Source organism: Chanos chanos, chromosome 13, assembly GCF_902362185.1.
Source record: "Chanos chanos chromosome 13, fChaCha1.1, whole genome shotgun sequence".
Classification (NCBI taxonomy): Eukaryota; Metazoa; Chordata; class Actinopteri; order Gonorynchiformes; family Chanidae; genus Chanos; species Chanos chanos.
Window position 1 is genome coordinate 16,829,601 of NC_044507.1, and position 10,974 is coordinate 16,840,574.

The window sequence follows — 10,974 nt, forward strand, 5'->3', positions numbered from 1 at the left end:
GACCCTGTGAAGGCCTGGTTTCATAAAATGAGCAATTTCAATAAAACTTATCAGAGAAATAATAATAAAAATATAGTTCACCTAATGTAATCCTATTCAACCACACAATCAGAGCTCTAAGTATCTCATGCTGACGATATTAAAGAAATTTTTGATCATTTGTTTTTGGAGAAAGACTGGGCAGCATTAATACACCCATTCCTGTTTTTCTCTTATGAACAGCAAGATCTGTATGACTGACAAGTGTTGGTGTCAAGGTATTCTGCTCATGAGATGAGTGATCCTCCTCCTCTCTCTGTCTCTGTAGATGTCGACGAGTGTCAACAGAATAGCGATATCTGTGGACCAAATGCTGAATGCATTAATACAATTGGATCCTACAATTGCTCATGCAGAGCAGGTTTTGTTCCCGTTATGACAGATGAGAGATTTAAACCAAGTAAAGGACTTCTTTGTGTTGGTAAGAGGTCACATAGAGCTCTTTTTTTGCTTTTTTTTTTAAATCTAAGCAAGACTCACAAAGTCAAAATACTCAGTTTTTAATCATGGTTACATATTCTGTCCTCATTGTTGAAGATCTACTATATCAGTGGCTATATATGTACATAAAAGAGACATTTTCATAAATATGGCTGTGATCATTTATGTGTATGTCCCTCTCAAGATGATTATGAATGCCATTCAGACAAGAAGAAAAATATCTGTTCTGTAATTTGTTGATTCTTTTTATTTCGGCATTCTGGTTTTTAGATACTTATTCTGTTTCAGCCAACTGTTCTGTTTCTTATTCATTTATCACATATTCCCCAACTTCTCTAGAGGTGAAGTGTGACCAGTTCAGAAATGAGAAAAATTCTGACCAGGTAAAAATGCGTGTGTTCCCAGAACTCTTTTTTAAAGTATTAACTGGTGAAATTCTGTCTCTGCTTGTTTTTAATCACTCATCCCACTACTGTTTTCTGTCTTCCCAAACTGGTTCCTAACTAAGACCATGACAGAAATTCAAACCTTCCTGAGAAACAGCTGCTCAAACCTGACCGGTCTTGCATCTCTGGAGGAAGCAAGGGAGACAGCAGATCACAGATTAGGCATGGATGGAGAAAGTCTGTTAGAGGTAGTTTAAATCTTTTATACGCAGGACATAGTCCTCATTGCAGTTTTGCTGTTATAGGTACACAAATCAAACAAAAAATAAATAAATAAATTCACTGTCAGTGCTGTGCGGTTTGCATACTGAAATGAAGCATGCACACAGAGATTATTAAAAAAAACAAAACAAAAAAAAACACTACAGCTGAAGGGGGAAACAAGCCTCTTTTTCTGATATATAGCTGTAAGCATCCTTTTTTTTCATTGTAAACAGTCATGAATAATACACAAAGTAGGAATGTAATCTGAGTTGCAGTTCTACTCTGGTCTGTCTGTTGTCTTTTGTTTAGAGACTTATGGCCATAGTAGAGAGGTTTCTGTCGGGTGGGCCACTGGATGATAAGAAGAAAGTGACTGCCTTCTTGACCTTGGTCGAGAACGGTGTTAAAATGATTGGACCATTCTTAAAAGGAAGCCAGACCAGGATATCAAACAGTCAGACTGGTGAGAAAATGCAGAAACCCCTCTTGCTGAAAGTCTTTTGAAAGCAAGACTGATGAATCTATTTTTCACCGTGCTTATAAATGCGAGCTGTGCTTTAACTCTGAAGAAACTCTTGTGAAGGCCTAAAAGGGAGGGTTTCTTATTTAGGTGACTCCCAAATGGATGTTGTCACTCTGACAGAAAGACTTTACATGCTTGTCTTCCATCATCAGATTTAGGCACTTAATGGAGCATGCCATTAGAACCCTGCTATTCACATTTCATTCATCCTCATTTGCTTTATACCACTAGTTACTCTCACATTACACATGTCAATTAATTCACATCCATGAACATTTACAGACAGACTTACAGCTACTTATGAGAGGGAAGTGTTTCTAGGGCTCTCATTATCCATTTACTCTCATGAGTGTTAATTTGACACTGTCTGTATTTCTAGAGGTGAAAGTATGGATGGAAAAAGGGATGTCACCACCACAGGGAAATCTCATGGCATCTGCCCACCACGCACAACTAAACACAACCTGGAAGACTGCCACTGGTGACATATACCCTGGTACACATCTACAATCAGATCCAGCACGTAGTGTCTTCAGAGTGAAAAAACTCTTTGAAAAAAATTCCTTACCGTAATATTTGCCCTGTCTGTATGTGTTTGTGTCTTTAATCAGGTTTTACAACTGCAGCACTAATATGCTACCATGGACTGGAAAACTCAATACCCACCCGATATTTTCATGAACCACAGGAGAAGACAGATAAAAAATTTCACATGAACTCAAAAGTGCTGACTGTCGCTGTCAGTAACCAAGACACATCAGTTCTACAGGAGGACATCATCCTCACCTTCAAACATCTTCAGCAGAAAGTACACAGCTTTCTTTGAGACAATTTGCACTGACATGAATTTTTTTCCCTTAAATGTACCTGTATAACAGATGGATATTTTAGACACAGTTATCATGTCTTACATCCTAATTTCCACTCCATGTATCGTTTCATATATTTCTCTCTCATTTCTGTTGAAAAGATAATGGAACTTTTAAAACAGTTTACAGTTGGTTTCACTCTTCAATGATAGTCAAGATTCTCTTTTTGCTTGTAGCGATGGTTTAACTTACAGCTCAGTCGTCATGAGTTAAATGGACTGGACTTTCTTCTATGTTCACTTTCATAACAATATTTTTCTTTTCATCTCAGCCTGAGAAATATAAGCACATTTGTGTGTACTGGGATCCAGATAAGGATGGCGGAGCCTGGTCTGACCGTGGCTGCGAAACAGTGTCATCTACTGTCAATCACACTGTCTGTTCCTGTTCTCATCTCAGCAGCTTTGCTGTACTCATGGCTTCCTTTGATGGAAAGGTGTGGATTACTACAGCTCATATGACAATTACGAGGGACCGGGAGACCAGTAGCTTTTCCATTTGTCTCACTGAACCGTTCTCCTGTTTTCACGTTAAAGGAGTCACAATCTGAATTGTAAAGTTTGTCTTAAAGGTTGACGGAGGTAGACCTGTTACGTCCAAGTACAGCCTTATGTGCACTAAAATTTATTTTTTAAAAACTTGAAACACTGCTACTTGTGGACAGTGCCACACAAATTCATTTCTCATGGCCTCATGTACAGTGGCACCAATACCAGCATAAGACAGAAGGGACAGTCACTCGGGTCCTCGAGCTTTCACTCATGCCCTAGATGATAAACGGATGTCTGCTGTGAAAATTTGTCCTTCCAGTGAGACATGAATATCCCTCACTGACTTTCTCTCTTTTTCCATTTTCTATCTCCAGGACCCTTTTGAGCTGCAGGTCTTTACATGGGTGGGGCTGGTCTTGTCTTTGATTTGCCTGATCTTGTCTATCATCACCTTCAGTACCATTCGATCAATAAAAAGCACCCGCACCACCATTCATCTGCACCTCTGCATCTGCCTCTTCATCGCTGACCTCATCTTTCTCGCAGGAATCTCCCCTACAGGGAATAAGGTAACTTTCTGTCGACCTTTTCGGGCTAGCGGATGTTTCTTTTTCCTTCTGTGGTTTTGAGGTCTTGGAGTGTTTTGAAGATGGTGCAAACCAAACATCTTTCTCAGCGTTCCCTTTTGTATCTTCTCTCAGGTGGGCTGCAGCGTTGTGGCTGGTCTGCTCCACTTTTTCTTCCTGGCAGCGTTCTGCTGGATGTGTCTAGAAGGGGTGCAGCTTTTCCGAATGGTTGTCCTCGTCTTCCACACCACAATGCGCCCTCTCTACATGATGCTGGCCGGCTACGGAGTCCCTGCCATCATAGTCATCATCTCTGCCATCTCCAATTCGAAAGGTTATGGCACTGATCACCAGTGAGTGAGCGATTGTTCAATCCGTGTCAGCTATATAGAGTGCAGGCATTTGTTTAACAGGCTGAATTCCTGTTGTTAGATGTGCGAGTGAGACAGAGAGACAATCAAGAGAAACTGTATTATTTTCCCGCTTTCAGTTGCTGGCTAAGCATGGAGGCTGGTTTTATCTGGAGCTTCTTTGGACCTGTCTGCATCATAATTGCTGTAAGTACCGTTAAATCAAGTGACGATGAAATTAAATAAAATTTTGCGCTTTTAAGTCAGATTCAAATTGATGACTGAAAAACTTTCTCTAAATTCTCTCCCTCCCCACTATCAGGCGAATACATTCTTCTTCCTTGTAACAGTTTGGAAGCTAGCACAGAAATTCTCAAGCCTTAATCCTGATTTGAACGCACTGCGAAAAATCAGGTGAATGAAAAGAACTCTCTGAAAATGCAATAATTTTCAAAGAACAGGCTAATGTATGTAATACATTATGGATTGTTATACTGTATGGATTCAGTTACTGTGACTCATCAGGAAGACATAAAGATAGATCTTAACACAGCAATCTAATTATAAGGAAAGATGAGAAATGAATCCCATTGTTCTTGTGATGTCACAAAATAGCACAGACTTACATTTTGCACCAATGCCTCTCACAGAGCCTGGTGTATTTTAACAAATCTTGAAGTTACAATACAAATGCGTACATCTGAATATGTTACAAAGGAAATGGTAACACTTCCAACACAGACTATTAACAGTTTAACAACTTTTAAATTTCTGACTTCCCCTACAGGACTTTTACCATTACCGCCATCGCTCAGCTTTGTGTGCTGGGCATCATGTGGATCTCTGGCTGCCTCCAGTTTGACTCTGACACACGGGCCATAGCATACATATTCACCATCTTCAACACCCTGCAAGGGGTCCTCATATTCATCATGCACTGTCTTCTTTCCAAACAAGTGGGTTACTCCTCTGGAGCCAAGATCAGAACGCAGCCACCCAATTATTATATATGCATAACTTTGTCAAAGGGCTTGTTATTATACTGAATAATTACCACTACTACTACTACAAGTAACAATAATAATAAGAAAAACAACAATAATAATAATAATAATAATAATGATAATAACAATCTCCTCCTTTTCAAAGGTGAGAGAGGAGTATGCTAAAGTCCTGGCACGCTTTTGCTCCCCACAAAAGAAGAAATACTCAGAGTTCAGCTCAAATCAGTCCAAGTCACAGGTAAATGTATTCTCATCACATCAGTCACACAAAAGCAGAGACAAATGCTTGAGTTAGGAGACAGATACTTAAGTGTTTTTTTGTGTGATTTCTTAATTAGGTTGACAGTATTATCTTTTCTCAAAAACTTACATGTGTGTTTCTTTACAAAAGTCTTTTAGTGCACTCTGCATCTGTTATTTAACATCAGCTGCTGATGAAATGCACACACACTGCTTTTCCTAGGCCTGATTGTGGTTGATGTTTTCAATTTTTCTGTTCTTCACACACAGTTGATACTTTCCTAAACAGAAACCTGTATATGTTTTATATTATTTTAATAAAACACCAGTAAATTAAATCAGTCATACTGTAGTCAGCAGTAGACATGTCAGATCAACCTATTATCATGCATTGACTTTCTATTTGTGATTAGGAAATGAATGTTTTGTAAGGTTTAGTTTTGTACATTTCGGAGTTCTTGCTCCAATTTTTAAACAGGAGATTGAGGAACATATGGTCAGCATAGTTAATGTCACAGACGTATACAAGCCACACTAAGAGAAAATAAATTACTATTCTCAGTGAGAAGCTGTCTGAAAGGCAAGTTAGTTAGTGTTCTTCAAGAGGCAACTGGAGATGTGAAGATCAGTGGGGCATTTTTTCTGAGAGCGACAAAACTTTCTATTAAGGTTCGACTGTGATGATAAATATGAAAGAGGGTGAGGTCAACCGTCTCAAGCCATTTAAAATTCTGATATGAAACTATGTCTGTTTAACAGGTATCCAAGAGTGTTCAGCACACCGGGGAATCAGAAATCTGAGAGATCCCAACAAGACCTTTCTACTTGCTTGACTTTACTGCACATTACCGTTGCAAAGACAAGGAGGATTTCAGATAAGCTTCTCTATCCAAGCAGTATTTTTTTCTAATGACATTATATTACAGAAATGCATCTCTGCTGAGCTGTTTAGTTTACTATGTAGGTGACATTTATAGATTGGATTAAGGTGTTTAATTAAGGTTTGCATAAGGAGACCAAGTAAAATAAGAAGGTTAAGGTGTGTTAATATGGGATGATTGAGGATCATAATTAAGGATAAAATAATAAGGATTTCTGCTGCTGTAATATCCATTGCCTTTGTGTGTTTGAAATGTTACTGTTATGTTTGTTTTGGATGTCCTTACTTCACCAGACATCTTGCCATTCTCTTTGTTTATTACCATATAAGGGTAGCACAAGATGAAGGTACATTGTTTTTGTGTGGAGAGTATCCGACAAAATGAGAAACAAAAAGGAAGAAACCAATTGGTTTAACGTAAATGGCTGTCAAAACCCTAAGATGAAAGATTAGTCTTAAAGCACCATATCAGTCTCAGATGCATTCGTTTCTAAAACAGCAATCCATTGAAAACGAAAGATATGATCAACGTACGTATCTATTTATTTGTTTGGTTGTATTTATATTACTGTACAATTAAATTTAAAGCTGGCCTTTGATACATTTCTGAGCTTGGGATTGAAAGTTAACCATTTGGACAATCACCCCTCTCAGAACCATGGCACCAAACAGTGGTTGTAATTTGGGAAGAGTGAATGTAAATTTTGGGGGCGCAGAAAAATGTTGCAAACAAACGACAAACATAATCTTCCCACCATTTAACTGCTCCCATGAAAGTGGGAGATTAGAACAAGTAGTAATTCAGAAAGAATGGCAGTCCCTCATGAGTATGAGTTCTCCTCACTTTCAGTTTTGTATATTTTGTTTGACCAGTATGCTATCCTATAGGAAAATTTTCTGCTGTATTTTTTGGGTGTGCTATTTTTTGTTTTTTGTATAATTTAACTCTATATATTTCAAATAAATTGATTGAATTTGTTGAAAATTCAATGTTACAGCATTTGAATTTAATTGCATATATCTGTATCTTATGGAATTGTTTTAATTTGACTGATTCGATGACCCTTTCTCAATGCTTCCCGTGTGGCTTGTACTGTGCCATCTGCTGGAGAGACCAGATGCCTCATGCCTCACAGCAAAGAGAAAAAATTTTTTTTCAAAGGATACAACTTACAGAATGTAATTTCGGAAGCTTGTACAGTATTCCAGAAATTTTTAGTACTGTGGCAAATTAAAATTCAGTATCTCACTCATCACTAGAGCTGGGTATCGTTCAAAAATTTTCCATACCGATAGTTCCGATAGCTTTTTTGACAGCTGTACAATCACAAGCGGAGTAGTGAGACCCGTCGTTTCCCATAACAACCACCAAAAAGGAGAAGGTAGCAGCGGAGAAGTTATAGTTTCCGAACACAGTGAACTGTATGACATAACATTCTGTATCATAACATTCATCATAAAGAGGCCGTTTGGAGTCAAACTGGACGGATCCTAGGAGTTTCTGGTGTTTGTGTCTACGGCTCGCAAAACTAGACTGTTAGCTGCTGTTGTTATGGCAACCTGCTTTTTGGAACAAACGCTGCAAGCTTTTTTACCTGGACAAAATGCTCTGCCCAGCGTTTTTAATTAAAAAAAAAAAAAAAAAGATTTTTTTCAGTCATTATTTTTTTCTGCAAATACAATCTTTTATTAATTTTGTGCCAGTATTTGAGGCATCTACCACTAATGGACATGAAGATATTATGAATAAAACAAGCCCTGGTAGCATATCAAAATGGTCAAAATGGTACATGGGGTAGCTAGTAGAAACATCAAAATGTACATGGAAATTGTTTGATGTATGGTTGTTAAGGGTACAAAGTGCCAATGTCCTTCTGTTTTTACTTCATACTAAAATAGACACAGATTTGAGAGATATTTTACCTATGGCAGAAAAACGTCCATTTAAGGATTACATATTATTGCCTCAGTATCTCCATGAATATTGAATTCCTCTGTCACAGAACTGGTAAGAAATAAAGGATAAACATGTTTTCAGTATGTTCACAATAGAGGGCATTTGAGATGGGAATTGTGTCCTGGATATTGAAAATAAGTGAAATACTTTGATAAAACCTCTAGTACAAGGAGGAGTAAGTGGTATCCTAAATGGCCCTCTCATGTGAAGATATTGCAGTGGCCTCTGAGCACTTTTTAGCCTCCAATCAGTGAATAATGGAACATATGGATTCCACTTATCAAGAAAACACCAAGAATGTACTAAACTCAGTCCTGTTGTTCAAGTTATATGGTTAAAGGATAATAGTTTTCTTCCCATGTAATTTCTAGTACATAATTTCTGTTCTTCAATAGGGATGCAATTCATCATGGATAGGGGTTAAGCAATGGATTAAACAAAGTGATCACCAGCATTGCTGCTTGATTAGACTAATTCCTTGTTACACCACTACTTGCCCACTAAACAATACTAAACAACATTTGGATTAAGCCTTAATGTTCGCCATTGTCAGAGAAAATGATTGGAATAGGCTAATTTGACCAAATTAGAATGCTTACTATTACGCACAATTAGGGGGATGAGCATTTGAAGTCCGTTCATAAATCAAAAAGTCTTTCTCTATATGATTCCACAATTTTTGATTTTAAGGGAACTGACACAGTTGTTTTGAGCTGTAATTTTCAGCAGATTTCCACACCAACATATATAGATATAGGTAAGGTAGAATCAGCGTCTGACACCAGCTTTTCCTCTCTAAATGGAAGAATTGGGCTTGGGCTAAATGAAAGGAGTAGGCTTCAAAATCTTCTCAACATTTCCCTAAGAAGGTTCTAGATGTGTTTTCAATGTCAGTTGCAGCTTTAGTACACACAACAGCAGACAGGATCAGTGTCCCTCTATTTCAGTGGTGGGTACAGAAAGTGGCAAATGGGTGGGCTTGGAAAAATCGGAATGGGCCTGAGTGAAGCTCATAACCGGACATCCTCTTCAGCAGGCTTAGATATTTACAATGTGACGGCTGCAACAATAACACAACCATTGTCGCGGTGTCCTACCTAAAGAGCACCAGCATTGCTAGATGTACGATGTTGATCGTATCTGTAAAAAGTCATTTGTCTCAATAAATACGTGTTTTCTGAAATTACACAGCAACACTTGTTTGTTCTCTTCGTTATGACTCGTGTACGATAACTGTCCTCAGTACAATAAGCTTCTGGTACGATACTTTAACGTGTCCCATCAGGCAATGCTGGAGCAGATTAAAAACTAAAAAGGAAACCGTACTGGCCCGACCTTCCTCCAGACATGTTTTTTATAGAAAATGGGTCAATGATAGCTGTTTAGCCATAGTTGCACTTAACAACTGCCAAGCAGCTGCTACGCGAAACTCAGAATTATTGGCGCGAGTTAGGTTAACATAACGTAATGTAGCCTAACGTCAGTCAGCAAATGAAAGTGAGGAAGTTCTGAATAGTATTATTTTTAATACATAATTGGAATGATTCCCAAGACAAAACAATTCACATTCAAGGTAATTAGTGAATATTAATCTTTTAAAAAAATTGTATTACTTATAAAAAAATTATTTTCATGAATCTGAATGGGTGGGCCAACTGTCAACCTGGGCCAATAGTATCTGTCTGCAGAGCCACAAAGCCGCAGTTTCACGGCAGCAGTTTCAGGTCAGTGACATTCAGTGCATGCACTCACACGTTTGGCTTATCTTAGCGACTGTATGGTTATGGTTAGGGTTAGACAATCGGCCACTAGCCTGAAACTGCTGGCGTGAAACTGCGGCTCTGCAGCCAGACCCTTCTCATCTGGGCAGGCCTGGGCCCACCCAGGCCCACAAATAGATCTGCCTCTAGCCGTACTCTTCAGTTCAAGCATGTAGCCTAAACTGGCCCACAGCTTACATGCAAAGGGGGGTGTTTCACAATGGTTTAAACACTTGCGGTCGTTAATTTTTTTTCTCCTTACCGTGTAAGGTGCTGCCTGCAAATGCTATAGTACATACAGCTCGGTTGAAACATTTCCTCTCTTCAGCATGAACTTTTTAGACTTCTCTCTTTCTAAAACTCTCCCCAGAACACAGAAATGTCAGTAAGAAACACACAAGTACTTAATCTGATCTTTTGAACTCTCAGAAACTGTATCTCAACATCTTTGTTTCACATTATGACTGCCAAGTTGTCAGAACACTTGAGAACAGATATGGCCAACTGCATCAAACCACACATACCAAAAGAGAACTTGTGCTGTGTTTTACAGTTGTACAGAGACGTCATTATCTGTATCTGTATCTGTTCTACCAACAAAATTATCTGTCTCTGTAGGTTCTCGACACGGAGTACATGAAGTACAGACTCCCGCTCTAATAATGAGCAACTTGGGGTAGAAGAAATACCTGTTTCCATTGCATTATTTGTGCTGTCCAGAATACCGTATTCGGATTCGGGTACATCCCTACTGTCTTTTCTCAGTGGAATATGACTCCACACACAATGTGAAAGTGGGAAGTAGTCTTTGGGGCATGTTGAGGAATGTTTTTCCCCTGTGTTTAATATATATGTATTTCACACCTAAGTCATTTTGCTCACAAAAATGCTCTTGCTTCCTCTCAATATCCACAATATCCACACACTGGGCATCATTGTCATCATGGAATTAAAATGATATTTTCAGCTCTGTTTTTCCCCCCTTTACAACAGTAGCTGTCATGAAAGAGATTTTTGCCTCCTCTTATAGCAGTTTCCCCTGCCAACACAGGGACGTGACTCATCTACCGACTCAACCAATGAAACTCTGTCACTGCGATTCAGTGTATCAGTGAGCTTGGAAAAGAACTTCAGAGAGAAAAAGGCTGAGTGTTTCTCAGACAGAACGACAGAGAAACAAGGTGAGGGAGTGTCCATTGTCGTT

General features: G+C 38.7%; 1 protein-coding gene across 1 annotated transcript; it reads left to right on the forward strand.

The window, feature by feature from the left end:
* The first annotated feature begins 991 nt into the window (after nucleotides 1–991).
* Nucleotides 992–5,996, forward strand: LOC115826046 (CD97 antigen-like). The gene is made up of 12 exons (XM_030789725.1): nucleotides 992–1,114; nucleotides 1,440–1,593; nucleotides 2,033–2,149; nucleotides 2,265–2,461; nucleotides 2,794–2,958; nucleotides 3,388–3,582; nucleotides 3,715–3,932; nucleotides 4,070–4,136; nucleotides 4,252–4,343; nucleotides 4,717–4,885; nucleotides 5,079–5,171; nucleotides 5,933–5,996. The coding sequence occupies exons 1-12, from the start codon at nucleotides 992–994 to the stop codon at nucleotides 5,972–5,974; spliced, it is 1,632 nt and encodes a 543-aa protein (XP_030645585.1). The 3' UTR covers nucleotides 5,975–5,996.
* The last annotated feature ends 4,978 nt before the right edge of the window (nucleotides 5,997–10,974 follow it).